Source organism: Panthera uncia, chromosome A2 (genome assembly GCF_023721935.1).
Source record: "Panthera uncia isolate 11264 chromosome A2, Puncia_PCG_1.0, whole genome shotgun sequence".
Classification (NCBI taxonomy): domain Eukaryota; kingdom Metazoa; phylum Chordata; class Mammalia; order Carnivora; family Felidae; genus Panthera; species Panthera uncia.
Genome location: NC_064816.1, coordinates 50,640,970 through 50,656,907, shown reverse-complemented (window position 1 = coordinate 50,656,907; position 15,938 = coordinate 50,640,970). Strand labels below are relative to the sequence as shown.

The 15,938-nt window shown below is 43.1% G+C and overlaps 2 protein-coding genes across 3 annotated transcripts in view; both read right to left on the bottom strand.

The window, feature by feature from the left end:
• Window positions 1-4,043, bottom strand: part of ATG7 (autophagy related 7) — a 247,699-nt gene extending 243,656 nt beyond the window's left edge. Inside the window, exon 1 of one of the 2 annotated variants that reach the window (XM_049642730.1) lies at window positions 3,946-4,043. The gene's annotated coding sequence lies outside the window, so the exon portion shown is untranslated. The remainder of the gene's footprint in view (window positions 1-3,945) is intronic. The other variant, XM_049642731.1, reaches the window with a different exon arrangement.
• Window positions 4,044-9,643: 5,600 nt separating this feature from the next.
• Window positions 9,644-15,938, bottom strand: part of HRH1 (histamine receptor H1) — an 82,062-nt gene continuing 75,767 nt past the window's right edge. The window contains exon 2 of the mRNA XM_049641009.1: window positions 9,644-14,362. Coding sequence (XP_049496966.1) covers window positions 12,864-14,327 — 1,464 coding nt within the window. The 5' untranslated portion in view covers window positions 14,328-14,362 and the 3' untranslated portion in view covers window positions 9,644-12,863. The remainder of the gene's footprint in view (window positions 14,363-15,938) is intronic.

Here is a 15,938-nt window from a genome sequence, read left to right as displayed (position 1 = left end):
GATGTGATGTGATGTGATGTGATGTGATGTGATGTGATGTGATGTGAAGGTGTTTCGTCTTTTCCAGATATTTTTTTTAATTTTTTTTTTAACGTTTATTTATTTTTGAGACAGAGAGAGACAGAGCATGAACGGGGGAGGGGCAGAGAGAGAGGGAGACACAGAATCCGAAGCAGGCTCCAGGCTCTGAGCCATTAGCCCAGAGCCCGATGCGGGGCTCGAACTCACGGACCGTGAGATCGTGACCTGAGCTGAAGTCGGATGCTTAACCGACTGAGCCACCCAGGCGCCCCTTCCAGATATTTAAATAAGAAGAGATGGTTAAACAGGAAAGAAACAGAACAATGGAACCTCAGCACAAGTAAAAGAATCAGCCTTAAACACATTTCTCTCACAGAGGTGAAGTGATACAGTCAGCTGGAGACAAGTCAGTAAGTGACAGAAGCTGAGGAGCCTTCATTGATGGCTGCAACTTAGTGAAGTCAAAGTCCAGGTTAGGAGGCTAGGAGAGGAATGGAAATCTGAAAGACAAGGAGAAGATGGGCAAGAGAGCTGTCCAAACACAAGGGGGAGTGTCAAGCAGTGCTGGGAGCCCACAGTGTGACAGTGTCAAGGGCAGGTGTGTCTACAGCAAAGACAGGGGGCCTCAGGTCTCCACAAAAAAAGTACAGTCCTGCTCCCTCTGGTCAGACTCCTAGAGAAAAGAGGCCTTCCTTTCTATACTACACACTCAAGGAGAGACTGTCAAACAGGAACAAGTTCAAAGGAAAGTAATCACAAAGAAGGTGAGAAAAGCCCAAAGGTTATCATGGTGGGGGGGGGGGGGGGGGTTGCAGAGGCTGGAATGAGACTGAGCTGTTACCCAGTCTGCCAAGACCACAGAGATGCATACTCCCTACTGGGTAACAAAGCAGCATCTAATTATTCTTCCTTGAATACACAACCAGGCCTTACTTATACTGGAGATAGGTAGAAGGATCAGGAAACAGAAAAAGGAGGAGGAAGGCAGTCCTGAACTTCATTTCCCAAAGGTAAAAGTGGATAAAAGAGGCCATTTGGATTTCCAAATAAAACCTCCAAGGAAGTGAGGGATAACCAAGGGCCACTAATCAAAAGAATTTTGTTATTACTTATGTCCACACACAGGATCCATCCCTCAGCACCCCGCATCCCAATTCACCTTCTTCCTCTCCCCATGTGGTGTTATCCAGCTACCAGTCCAGCACCTCCTTTACCCCTTAAACCGACCCATCTTTCTCCCTTGGCTTAGCCACTGCCTTGGTTCAGGCCTTCCTCCTCCGCTACGTGGACCACAGAACAGTGCCCTGACTGGTCTTCCTGCTGGATCTGCCCTGTCCAGTGTAGTCACCATGGGAGAGCCTGAGTAATTTAAAACAGATGAGAGCAGGGGCGCCTGGGTGTCTCAGTCGGTTGAGTCCGACTTCGGCTCAGGTCATGATCTCACAGTTCATGGGTCCGAGCCCTGCGTCGGGCTCTGTGCTGACAGCTCAGAGCCTGGAGTCCGCTTCGGATTCTGTGTCTCCCCCCTCTCTCGGCCCCTCCCCTGCTGGCTCTCTGTCTCTCTGTCTCTCAAAAATAAATAAATATTTAAAAAACTTAAAGTAGATGAGAGCACATCACACCCCTTCTTCAACTTTCACTGCAACTCTCTGACACCACACTTTCAAAATAAAGTGCAAACTTCTTCGCACGGTAATATTAACTGCTACTATTGATCATTTACCATCTAGCAAGTGGGTAACATATACCATTCAATCCTCACAGCAACCCTGGGAGGATGGCTTACAGATAAGGAAACTGAAGTTTAGAAAGGGAGTGACCAGCCCCAGGTAGCAAAACTAGTTCAATGGCAAAGCCAGCATGTAACTTACAGTCCAAATTCTGTGCTCCTAATTATATATCATATATTAGATTATACAACCTTATATTGCCTGCAAGGTCCTTTGTGATCTGCCTCCTGCTTACGTTTCCACAGTCACTTCTTAGCCGAGGTGAACGATGCAAGTTACCTACAGCCCTCCCCACTCCCAATGTCTGCAATGTCATCCCACCTCCCATGCCTCTCACCTGACTAATCTTGCTCATCCTTCAGGCCTTGAGTAAAGCGATGCCTCCTCACAGAAAACTTCTCTGATGCCTCAGCCTGACTTGTGATCACCCTAAGTCCTCCTCTGGCAAATCTCTACAATAGCTGCATTCCACAGTGCTGTTGTCTGTGTCCTTGACTTAAAAAATAATGAATTCCTCAAGGACAGGGATGGGCATCTTGAACAAGAGCCCGGTACACAACTCCTTTAAGAATTTCACAATCTTGTCACATGAGGGGCAGGGAGGAGTTGGCCAAGAAAAATGGGAGGGGGAAGGGGAGATCTTTTAGGAAGCAGGAGCAGCAGGAGCCAAAGGCTACAAGTGAGATACAACCTGTAAACAGTTTAACAAGACTACAGCACAGAACTGGGGGATGGAAGTATAATTAGGCAAGATGAGCTTTCACAAGGCTGGCTTTTTCTTCATTCAAGTGTTAGTTCCAAAGTCACCTCCTCAGAGAAGTCACCCCAACCAGCCAGCTTTTAAAACAGCTCCCTCTGCTTACCCACAGGTACTCTCCATCCCATTACCATTTCTTTCTCTTTTTTTGATAGTATCTGAACAGGATACTAACAGGATCTGAAACACCTACCACCCACTAAAAGCTCTGTATTATTGGCAATCACCACAACTGCCACCACCAGGATCAAAAAGTAGGCTCCCTGAAATCGGTCTAATTTTACCCCCCCCCCCATCACCAGTACTTATGGTAATGCCTGGCACATCACAAAATTTTTGGTTGTTATGGAGTTTATTACAGGTAAATATATTAAATGTGCTCATCCTGGAGAAGAAATGGTGTGAAGAGGAAAACAAACCAGCAGCCTTCAAGGATGTGTGGGCAATAAATTGGAAGGGAGATCCGAAGAGTCTGAAGGAGGGACAATGAGCCGAGATTATGGTATAGACTTAAATCAGAGTTAGGGGAAATCCAAACAAGAATAACCAGAAATAGTTTTCTGCCACCAAAGAAATTTAACCAGTGGGCAGGGGTGTCACAGAAGAAATGCAAGTATGCAATGGGAAAGGCAGACTGGGACCCAGAGGTCTGAAGGTCTGGAACTGGCAATCACAGATACACCTGGTTTCATTCACAGAATTAAAAAAAAAATTTTTTTTTAATTAGCTTTGAAAAAAATTGTAGTCGTCAGTGTTTAAAAATCAAGAGATTACACGCGTGCAACACAAAAGTTTTGTTTTCACTTCTCCAATTTCATAAATGTTAGTACTGTGCTTGCTTATAAAACTCAACTCAGTAAAAATATAAGTTTGACTTTTTCTGACATGGAAATTCCTTACACCTACATTTATACTTTACCTGATGGAATAAGCACTAAAGTTTGTAATCCCTGGACCAAACTGAAGAGTCGAAAACCTTAGCTTAGAAAGCCCTGAGAAAGAAGTGACTTCATTTAACACCCTGGCTTCACAAATGACGTTATTATCACTCCCATTTTACAGATGAGGGAAGAGAGGCTCACAAAGAGGTGACATGCCAGAGTCACACAGCAAATCCCGGGCAAAGCCAGGATGAGAACTGGCGTCCTATCTCTGGTGTCCCAACATCGAAGGTTGAGAACCATTCCTGCCAGACGCCAGGAGACACTGACTTAGAACATCAGGAGGTTTCTAGTCAGAAGACCCCGGGCTGAAACCAGTCCGACGGGACGCGGCAGGAGGAGGGCGAGAGCTGGAGTCAGTGACTCCCTGGAGGAGGGAGGAACCTGAATTCTGCCACGACCCTCGTCCTCACAGCCGAGCTCACCCCTTCCCGCCAGGCCTCCAAAACCCAGCCCGCAGGACCCCACTACTCCCTCCGCAGCGCGGCTCACTTACCGCCACTCAACTTCCGGCAACCACAGCGTCGGCCGCAGCGCGCGCCCCGATGACGCAATTGTCCCCGCCCCGTCCGCCTGCGGTCAGTGGTGCGCATGCGCACACGGAGGCGCGAGCCAACTTGGTAAATGAGCCCCTAGCACCGGCCTGAGTGGGAGGATCTTGAGTTGCCGGGAAGGCGGAGCATCAGCAGGTGGGCGAGGCCCTCTGGTAAGGGCTGAGCTTCGGGTGATAAGCCACTTTATTGGCTATGGGAATGCGTCTATGCCTGTCATGCTTTGAAAAAAACTCCTCCGCTTTCTCTCGATTTCAGAGGATGACAGGAATTACGGTCATTTCCATTTTCCAAGAGAGGCGGCATTAAACGTATCCCAGGTGTCAGTGAGGAGGCATGTGTGAAGACAGATGAGAATTTTAATAGGTAAAAGCCCGTGAAGGTCACCAGTGATTAACCTGCTCTTTCTAAACTAGGCATTATTCTCATAGTTCCCCGCTGTCAGTGGGATAAAGGCAGTCATGCCAAATTATTTATTGAGCATATACTGTGTGCCAAGCATTGGTCAGGTACTGAAGACACAATGAGTACAAACTTAATGTGACATATAAGGGCATTCGTTCATAAGGAATGAAAGTGACTCTGATGTGGCTCAAAAGACTCAATAGTAAGAGTAATGACTACTATTAACTACTATGTTTCCAGGCTGTCATATCTTCTAATCGCCACAAAGGCCCTGAAACGTATCATATTCTCCCCCATCTTACACATGAACAGAGACTAGGAAAAGTTAAGTGTCTTGCTGAAGGTTAAAGAGCTTTGGGGATAGGATTCTAACGCAAGTGTGTTTGACTCTGCCAAATAAGAAAACAAATCCAGATTTAGTAAGGAGATACTTTATTCGAAAGGATTATTGCAAGGGGGAGGGGGAAAGGGAGGGAAGGGACTATTGCAATAGGGAGCCACTCTGACCTAAAGATCTGCAAGTGTCTTAAGGGCTAGGCAAAAAGGATTTTTCCTTCAAAAGGAAGAATGAAGAAGGCTAGAAAGAACTGGGTGTGGGAAAGTGGGAGGAAAGGGTGGCTTGATTGGATAGTAGTAGATCAGAAAATATTTTACCTTGACGTCAGCCTATTCTCTGGAGGGGTCATATGCTGGCTCAGGCTGAGGGTAAGTCAAAAATAAGGAACCTGAAGGGTATGGGAGAAGCTTAACTAAAGTTGGTTAATAAAGCATTTTGTTTTGATTGATCAGTGGATACAAGTAGCTCAGCTAAACATTTTAAGGCAAGGATTAGTTCAGAAGGATTGTCTTGCCTTGTCGCAGGTAAACAAGTATCCATGAGTCTTACCTAAGTCATAAGGGAATGGATATTTCTTTGCCATAAATTCTTTCTGGAGCACAAAAAAAAAAAGTGGAAGGAGGGTGTTGAAAAGCCATAGCTTCAGGAGTGCAAGGCTCAGGTCAAATTCAACATTGCAAATTCTTTCCCTATAGCAGTCTCCGCTCCTGCCACTGCCTCCTCAGACTGCATGCTTGGGTCACATCAAATTAATTCTGGTGTTTTAAGCACTCTCTGCTCTTTTATATCTCCACCCCTGCAATAGCCTCATACTTCCTCTGTTTGTGTAACCCTTTCTGTCTTCAAGACCCAGTTGATGCACCAAAAAGAATACTTGGGAATAAATTTAACCAAGGAGATGAAAGACATATATTCTGAAAACTATAAAACATTGATGAAAGAAATTGAAGATGACACAAATGGAAAGATGTTCCATGGTCACGGATTGGAAGAATATTGTTAAAATGTCCATACTTCCCAGAGCAATCTACAGATTCATTGCAATTCTTATCAAAATACCAATAGAATTTTTCATAGAACTAGAACAAATACTCCTAAAATTTGTATGGAACCAAAAAAGACCCCAAATAGCCAAAGCAATCTTGAGAAAGAAGAGTAAAGCTGGAGGTATAATCTCAGATTTCAAGATATACTACAAAGATGTAGTAATAACAGTATGAGACTGGCAGAAAAATAGATACATCGATCAGTGGAACAGGTCAGAGAGCCCAGAAATAAACCCACATTTATATGGTCAATTAATTTACTACAAAGAAGGCAAGAATATACAGTGAAGATAAGACAGTCTCTTCAATAAATGGTGCTGGGGAAACGGGACAGCCACATGAAAAAGAATGAACCTGGAGCACTTTCATACACCACACACAACAATAAACCCAAAATGGATTAAAAACCTAAGTGACCTGAAACCATAAAACCCCTACAAGAAAGCATAGGCAGTAATCCCTTGGACATTGGCCTTAGCAACGTATTTATGGATATGTCTCATCAGGCAAGGGAAACAAAAGCAAAAATAAACTAGTGGGACTACAGCAAAATAAAAAGCTTTTGCACATCATAAATCACCAACAAAACAAAAACAACCTAGTGAATGGGAGAAGGTATTTGCAAATGGTATATCTGATAAGGAATTAATATCCAAAACATATAAAGAATTTATACAACTCAATACACACACACACACACACACACACTAATCCCGTTAAAAATTGGGCAGAGGACTTGAGTAGACATTTCTCCAAAGACTTAAAGAAGGCTAACAGACGCATGAAAAGAGGCTCAATGTCCACTAATTATCAGGGAAATGCAAATAAAAACTATAGTAATATCTTACAGTAATATCCCCTCACAGCTGTCAGAATGGCTAGTATGAAAAAAGACAAGAAATAACAAGTGTTGGCAAAGGCATGGAGGAAAGGGAACTTTTGTGCACTGTTGGGAATATAAATTGGTGAAACCACTGTGGAAAACAGAGTGGAGGTCCCTCAAAAAATTAAAAATAGAAATACCATATGATCCAGTAATTCCACTATTGGGTATTTACCCAAAGAAAACAAAAAAACTAACTTTAAAAGATATACGCACCCCTCTGTTTGCTGCAGCATTATTTACAATAGCCAAGATACAGAAGCAGCCCAAGTGTCAATCAATAGATGAAAAGATAAAGAAGTTATTACAAACACACACACACACACACACACACACACACACACACACTTTAGAATATTACTCAGCCATAAACAAGGAATGAAATCTTGCTATTTGCAACAACAAGGAAGGGCCTATGAAAGACCTATGAAGCTAAGTAAGTCAGAGAAAGTCAAATACTATATTATTTCACTTATATGTGGAATCTAAAAAACAAACCAAATGAACAAACAAAACAGACACATAGATCCATGGAACAGAATAGAGAACCCAGAAATGGACCCACAAATGTGTGGCCAACTAATCATTGACAAAGCAGGAAAGAGTATCCAATGGAAAAAAGCCTTTTTAGCAAATGGTGCTGGGAAAAACTGGACGGTGACCTGCAGAAGAATGAAACTGGACCACTTTCTTATACCATACAGAAAAATAAATGCAAAGGGGCTGACAGACCTAAATGTTGGACGGGAAACCATCAAAATGCTACAGGAGAAAACAGCAGCAAACTTTTTTACTTTGGCCACAGTAACTTCTTACTAGACATCTTCGGAGGCAGGAGAAATAAAAAAAATGAACTACTGGGACCTCATCAAGACAAAAATATTCTGCACAGTGAAGGAAACAATCAACAACCCTAAAAGACAACTGACAGAATGGGAGAAGATATTTGCAAACAACATATCTGATAAAGGGTTAGTACCCAAAATGTATAAAGAACTTATCAAATTCAACACCCAAAAAACAAATGACCCAGTTAAGAAATGGGCAGAATACATGAATAGACTCTTTTCCAAAGAAGACATCCAGTTGGCTAATAGACACATGAAAAGATGTTCAATATCACTCATCATCAGAGAAATACAAATCAGGGCCACAGTGAGATACCACCTCACACCTGTCAGAATGGCTAAAATGAACAACTCAGAAAATAACAGATGTTGGTGAGGATGTGGAGAAAGGGGAACCCTTTTGCACTGCTGGTGGAATCCAAACTGGTGTAGCCACTCTGTAAAACAATATGGAGATTCCTCAAAAAATTAAAAATAGAACTACCCCATGACCCAGCAATTGCACTACTAGGTATTTATCCAAAGGATACAAAAATGCTAATTCAGGGGCGCCTGGGTGGCTTGGTCGGTTGAGTGTCTAACTTCAGCTCAGGTCATGATCTCACAGTCCGTGAGTTCAAGCCCCGCGTTGGGCTCTGTGCTGACAGCTCAGAGCCTGGAGCCTGTTTCAGATTCTGTGTCTCCCTCTCTCTCTGCCCCTCCCCTGTTCATGCTCTGTCTCTCTCTGTCTCAAAAATAAATAAACGTTAAAAAAAATTTTTTTTTAAATGCTGATTCAAAGGGACACATGCACCCCAATGTTTATAGCAGTGCTATCAACAATAGCCAAATTATGGAAAGAGCCCAAATGTCCATCAACTGATGAATGGATAAAGATCCATATATGTAGAGGAGCACCTGGGTGGCTCAGTTGGTTAAGCCTCTGGCTTTGGCTCAGGTCATGATCTCATGGTTTCTGAGTTCAAGCCCCATGTCGGGCTCTGTGCTGACAGCTCAGAGCCTGGAGCCTGTCTTGGATTCTGTGTTTCCCTCTCTCTCTCTGCCCCACCCCCACTCACACTCAGTCTCTCTCTCTCTCTCTCTCTCTCTCTCAAATAAATAAAAACATTAAAAAAAAGAATGAAATCTTGCCATTTACAACAATGTGGTTGGAACTAAGTGATATTATGCTAAGCAAAATAAGTCAGGCAGAGAAAGACAAATATCATATGTTTTCACTCATATGTGGAATTTAAGAAATATAGATGAACTTAGGGGAAGGGAAGGAAAAGTAAAATAAGATAAAAATAGAGAGGCAAACCATAAGAGACTCTTAAATACAGAGAACAAACTGAGGATTGCTGGAGGGGCGGTGGGGGGGGATGAGCTAAATGGGTGATGGGCATTAAGGAGGCACTTGTTGGGATGAGCACTGGGTGTCATATGTAAGTGATGAATCACTGGGTTCTACAGCCAAAACCAATACTACACTGTATGTTAACTAACTTGAATTTAAATAAATTAATTAAAAAAAAGAAACAGACTTATAAATACAGAGACAAACTGGTGGTTGCCAGAAGGGAGGGGGGTGGGGTGGTGGGCAAAATAGGTGAAAGGGATTAAGAGGCACAAAATTCCTGTTGTAAAATAAGTAAATCGTGGAGATGAAAAGTACAGCATAGAGAATACGGTCAGTAGTATTATAATCACGTTGTATGATGACTACACTTACTGTGGTGAGCAGTGAGTAATGTATAAAATTGTCAAATCACTACAGGTACACTGCAAACTAATATAACACTGTCAACTATACTTTAATAACATTAATAATAATAAAGCTGATTGAAAGGTGGGTGAATCTTAGACAAAATGAAAAAAAAGAATACATACCATATAATTCCATTTATGCAAAGTTACAGAATCAGCCAAACTAATCTATAGTGTCTAGGAGTCAGATCACTGGTTGCCTGGAGCATAGAGGGAGCATGAGGAACTTGCTGGGATGATGGAAATGTTCTATATCTTGACTGAAATGGGGATGACATGGGTGTGTACATCTGTCAAGATTCATTGACCTCTACATTATAAATGGGTAAATTTTACTGTATATTTTGAATGTAACAAACTTGATTAAAAAAAAAAACAGTAGGATGACACCCATCCACCTCTAGGCTTCACTCTATATGAGCCTGGGTTGAGTTAGTTCTTTAAAAGCTTGTTTCCTCTGCTAGACTTCAAGATTCTTATAGTTAACACCTTTTGGAGTTTCAACCCAGCTCACAATGATTCCACTTCTCTAGGAACTGTTGGTCCTTCAGCCATGTTTGTACCACATGTCCCACCTGACCCCCAATCCCCTTCAGAGTTGATTGCAGCAAAGGTGGACACAGGATGATTCTTTAAGCTTTGGACTTTGGAACTGATGCTCATGCCTTGGGGCACCAAGATGATGGAGCATCATGAAAGAGGCCAGACAAGGACACAGAAAAAGGCAGAGAATGTTCTTGGACACAGCAAGGCAATGAGGCCCATGACATTTATTCAAGACCACAGAGATTCAGGTCAATCCACCTTCATCATTTGTCTTGCAGCTCAATGGGAACCATACGCTGCACAGCCTAGGCGTTGAAAGCCCAAAACACTGTGGAATGACATATTGGCAAATTAGATCTTAAAAGCATTATTTATTTAAGGAACTTAGAATGCATCTCAGCCAGCAGCCTTTTCACCCTGTATTGACTTAAATCTCCTCTGGAAGGCCCATCTTAAAAAGAGAGACCAGCAATTTTCTGCAAGCCAAGTAACCAAATGACCAAATCATCAAATGGCCAATCTGCAGACTAATGGCTTTTCTGAATGAACACTTTTATTAACATGACCAGCTTCTACGATTTATAGCAATTTCTATTAGGTGGCATAGTTTCACAAGCTTTTAAAGATTTATGTGATGCAGTAGTTGACCAGTTTTCACATGATCTTAAGAGAATCATTTGAAGGAATTTCTACTTATCAAAAGCTAAGGATGGTTTATTTTCCCTTTGAATATATTTAACTTATGAATACATTAATGAAGAATATGTTTTTGAATGTAGATTTTTCTTGAGTGCATGAATATTATGCCATTTGGTTTATGCTCTTTCTGCCCCCCACTTCCTACTTCTCCTTTTCTGTCTGCCCATTCCTCAGTTTCTTTCTGTGCCTCAGTTTGCCTAGCTGTAAAAATACAGAAGTCTCCCTCATGAGATCCGTGTAAAGGCTGAATTAGATAACAGTGGTAAAGCATGGGGCCTGGCATATGATATGCACAGTATGTTTTAAAACTACATATGAGTCCTCACCATGTACCAGATGCTCTGCATGCACCATAAACACTGTATTCAATAATGCACGGGCCTGGCTTTTTGTGTTCTGACAATTTATATTGACCATTTCTTCTTATCAGACTCAGATGCAGGTCTCTTTGACCCAAAGTCAGAGCTTATAACCACTTTTCTTCACTAGTTGCCTCAACCATTCATCAACACGAATAATGGGCACTTAGCCATTTGTCTGTGGGAGGTGATCTTTTTAAAACTCCTTCATTATGAGGGATCTTGGGGAGCAAGCTGAGGGATCTTGGGGAGCAAGTCTCTCACAGGTCTTCTGGGAAAGGCTTTTTGACCTAGAAACAGACCAGCTACAGCTTTCAAAACCAGGATAAAAGTCTCATTAGCTCCCCCAATTTTGACCAAGAAGAGCTTTGGGGGATGCCAAGCAGACAGTGAGGCTTGTTATAAAAAGTTCTTTCCTAAAGACATTTACACATGCGACCAGAAACCAAAGAGCAATCCTGTATCATATCTTATAATATTTGACAGCATGTTTCAATACATCTTCTCAGTCCAAGAGACTCAGAAAGGGAGAATTAAATAAATCAAACTCATAACAAGGTAGTTTCAAATATCCTATTTTAGGCAGGTAAAAATCTGTCATTTTTAACATCATGCGAACAGGAACACAGGACACAAAATACCAGCTTGTACATGCACTCCATTTGGCTACATACATTACAGTTTAGCATTAAGTTTTAAAATATAAATCACAACCAGATTGCAATGTAAACACCAAGGAAAACTGTACGTCCCATGCCTTTGCTAGTTTTTACTAAAGAGGTGTGAGTATAAAAGTACATGATGACTTTTCTTCAATGAATACAGCAGAACTCACAAATAAAAATGCACACTGTCCCTTCAAAGTATCACCTTCTGCCGCCTCAGGAATATTCTATGCCAGCTTTTCCTTCTCTCAGCATATCCTTTTGAGAATTGTCACCACTCTTAGGAATAGTTGTGCGTGCGTGTGTGTGTGTGTGTGTGTGTGTGTGTGTGCGCACACATGCACATACTTAACAGGACAAATTTTTGCCTTTTGGAGAAAACGTGTTACAATGAGCCAGAACCCCACAGGGTTCTCATTCTAACTCTCTCACATTACTAGCTGTGTGATGTTGGGCACTTTATGTCACCTTGCTACATCACAATTTGCTCTTCTAGTAACACCATCCACCTGCTATGGAGTGTCACGGAGCTTAAGGGGGGTAAGCCTGGCCCAGCACTCAAGAGATATAGTTTTCTTCTCCCCATTCCCTTTTTTTATGCTTTCATTGTGCAACCATTAAAAACACGCCTTTTCTTTTTCTTTTGAAGGCAGCTTTTATCATTATTCTGTTAATAGCCAAAAGGAATTTGGGGTTGCAAACAAGGAAATGTACAAGCTGAAAAATTTCCTATCAACTCTAAGATGTGCATGAGTGAGAAATAATAAAGCAGAATTTCCAAGGTGGTTCAGACACTGGTTCTGGAGAAAGCTGTAGGAGAGGCTCAGAGGAGAGGTGTTCTGAGAAGTGACAGTCACAATGGAATAGCTGTCATGCCTATCAAGGTGATCCCTGGAAGGGGACAGCATCTATCTGCATATGTGAGGTCTCTGCACAGTCATATAACTCCATTCCAGGAAGGCTTGAGAGTTCTAATTCTCCAGTAAAACTCTACCTACGTGTCCCTTCAGTTTCCAATTAATTCAAGTCTGAAAACTTGAATGACAGTGAGAGTCTGAGGCTCCCACATTTCCTGAGGAGCAGGAGAACTCATCCAGGTCTGATTCTCTTGGAAATATCCTGCTTTCTACTCAGAGTACAATCTCTCTGCTGACCACCAACATGTGCTATTCTGCCAATGGGTCTAAGAACCTTCCAAGCTACCTAGTCCTTAAGACTATTCTTTTGACTCTGGAAAGCCCAGGTGCCTGGCAACTCACAGGCCTCATCCTCCATTTTCTTCAGGGACAGCCTAAGTGTCACTTTGGTTGCATCCCCTTGTAGCCTCCCTTAAGAGCGAATGTGGAGAATTTTCTTGAATGTCTTCTTGAAGTTTTCATTGCACAAGGGGTAAATGAGGGGGTTCAGCGTGGAGTTGATATAGCCAAGCCAGATGGTGAACATATGCACATGCTCATTGCAACAGCTTTTGCAGAAGGCAATGACCATGAAGAAGATAAAGTAAGGAATCCAGCAAAGGATGAAGGCCGCCATAATAAAACCCAATTGTTTGGCAGCCTTCCGTTCTCGGTTCATGTGCAACCCAGACACGTACTGTCTGGAATGTGAGCGGAGCCTCTTCCAAGTGTACTTGATGTAATCCAGTCCTGTGCTAGACCCACTTCTAGGTTTGCTTTTCCCTGATGCTGACTCTGGGGGCGTGTCTGAGTCTGTCCGGGAAAAGGATTGGCTATCACCTAGGATTTGATCCTCTGATATCTCATTGGCCACACGCATTCTCAGGCTCTGTTCATCTATCTCCAGCTGGCCCTGGCTCTGGTTGATAGCTACATAACTCCTGCCACTCCCCTCTGCCTCAGTCTGCATCTGCACAATGTTAAGTGGAAAGCAGTGGAGTTTGTCCATTTCTCTGTCCTCTTCTTGGCTGAAGACACCTGGGCATTTCATCTCCTCTGAGTCTTGGGATGGTGGCTTCATGACAGGCTCACCACTGGCATCTTTTGATTTCCTTTTCAGAACCTCCCAGGGAGACTCCTTCCCTGGTTTCTTGGCCCCCACCTTGGGGTTCTCTGGCTTCAGCTTAATTTCAGAGAAGGAAGGGAGGGATCCATTGATGAGCTCTCGGTGCTGACAGTGCTGCCGTACAGCCTTGTAGATCTTGGCATAGAACCAGAGCATGAGCAAGGTGGGCAGGTAGAAGTTGATGATGGCGGTCATGATCTTGAACCAGGTGACATCATAGAAGTCTGTTTCGCACTTGTCTTCCCGGTGTCCCGAGGCCGGTGACATAAAGTGATGCCATCCCAGAATTGGAATAACCCACAGGAAGGAGAGAAACCAGGCCCCCAAGATGGTGGCTGATGCTCGGGTCTTGGTACGATACTTAAGATATCGGAGGGGCTGCTGGACAGAGCGATAGCGATCGATGCACAAGATGAAGACACTGAAAATTGATGCGGTGCTGGCCACATAGTCCATGGAAAGCCAAAAGAGGCAGAGAGGGTGGCCCAGGGACCACCTGGACATGAGGAGGTAGAGGATGTTCATGGGCATGACAACAGCTCCCACGATCAGGTCTGCCACAGAAAGGCTGACAATGTACAGGTTCCCCACAGTGTGTAGCTTCCGCTCACTCCGTACAGCGTAGAGGACCAACAGGTTGAGTCCCACGGTGACCAAGGAGATGGCACTCAGGAACACCACCAGGGGCATCAGTTGGGGGTTGGCTATGGTGGTCTTATTCCCCTCGCACATCTTGTCTTCTACGACACAGGAAGAATTGGGAAGGGTCATTGGCACAAGAGCAGCCTCCAGCTGGGGCTCCCTCCCTAGGAAGAAAGACACAAGGATTAAGGCCAGAGCCTTGGAGATCGGTAGAGTCACTTGGTACCATCAAGTTGATCTAAATGGGGTTGTATGCTGTTGGGAGCAGCAGATACAGCCTACGGTCCAAATCCCCTTCCTTCCTTAGTCATTCATTTCTTCACTCATTCAATGACTATTTAGTGAATTCCTGGCATTGTTCTGGGTGTTGGGAATATAGCAGTGAACAAAACAAAAATCTCTGTCCCCATGGAGTTTACATTCTAGTGAGGGAGTTGGGCAAAAGCAATGCAAAGTTTGTGTAGGTCCCATGTGGCATGTGTTCTGGGAAGGTGGGCTGCATCATGACTGGTCTGAGCTGGATACAGCACTCTAGTTCCTCTTTGCCAGTGGCTGGTCTAGGATTGGGCACAAGACACAACTGTGGCCAAGAAAGTAGATGGGGAAGTCTCATGGCAAAGCCAGGGTTCTAGAAATTTCTTTCTCTCTGACAAATGATCAAAACAAAGAAAAGTTTTGCTTCTTGCCCCCTTCTCCCTATAGGAGGTGATGCTTGGGGCTTATGGCAGTCATCTTGGGGCCATCAGGGAAATACCAAGAAAACCACTGTGATGCCAACCCAGAGTCGTATTATCACTGAGCTGCTGAACTAACCCTGGAATCTTCTTCCTTCATACTGGTTATTAATGGGAAATAATGAAATGTCTTCTTTGCTTAAGTCACTATTGTGGGAGTTTTTACTTGCAGCCAAAAGCATCTCTAACTGATACGGGGGAGGTTACAAGGGTGCCCAAAGCATGGAATAAATCTACACATCCCTTTAGACTAACGGTTCTCAAAAGGGAAGGGAGTTATGTTGTTTGAGAAAGCATATTTTATCTTTTTTTACTTATTTTGTTTTTATATTTGAAAAAAATTTCATTGTATAAACTGTGCAAAGTAATATGTAACAACACTTTCTTTGCTAGTAAGGCTACACTGAAAACACATTGTATACTGTTATTGATGATCCTTAATTGGGGTGGGAGGTGGAAGCAGGGAATTAAAACTTCTGGAAGAGGTTGTGAGATTTTGATATTCATCAAAAAGTAGTATGATTCTGAAGAAAATTTAGAAACCCTAACAGAGTGTAAATATCTCTCAGTAATTTAGCAAAAACAGACTACTGTAACATTAAGACAAAGCCAGACAAATTCTTGAGAAGAAAGCTAAATTTGTGTGATATTTTTTAAAAATAAAAAGCAAGACCTTAAGGCATTTGATCCTTGTGGAAGGAACCCTTGAGTTACTTTGTTGGAAAAGCACCATCTGGGTAGCACCAATTTTGCCCCAGCTCTGCCACTAATACTCAGAGTGGTCTCTCAGCCTGCAATTTCTCACGGGTCAAATGTGAAAGATGGCACAGGTGATCGCTACAGGCTTTTTCCAAGTACCCTGTTGAGAGGCTTGCTTTGGGTACTTTTCTATATTCTCCTCCAGCTCTGAACTGCCCGCCAGAGCAACCCTCCACCTTCTTTGAATGTGCCTCTTCTGAACAGCATCATCTTCTATTGTGCCCCAGTCCTGCTCTCTGCTCCTGTC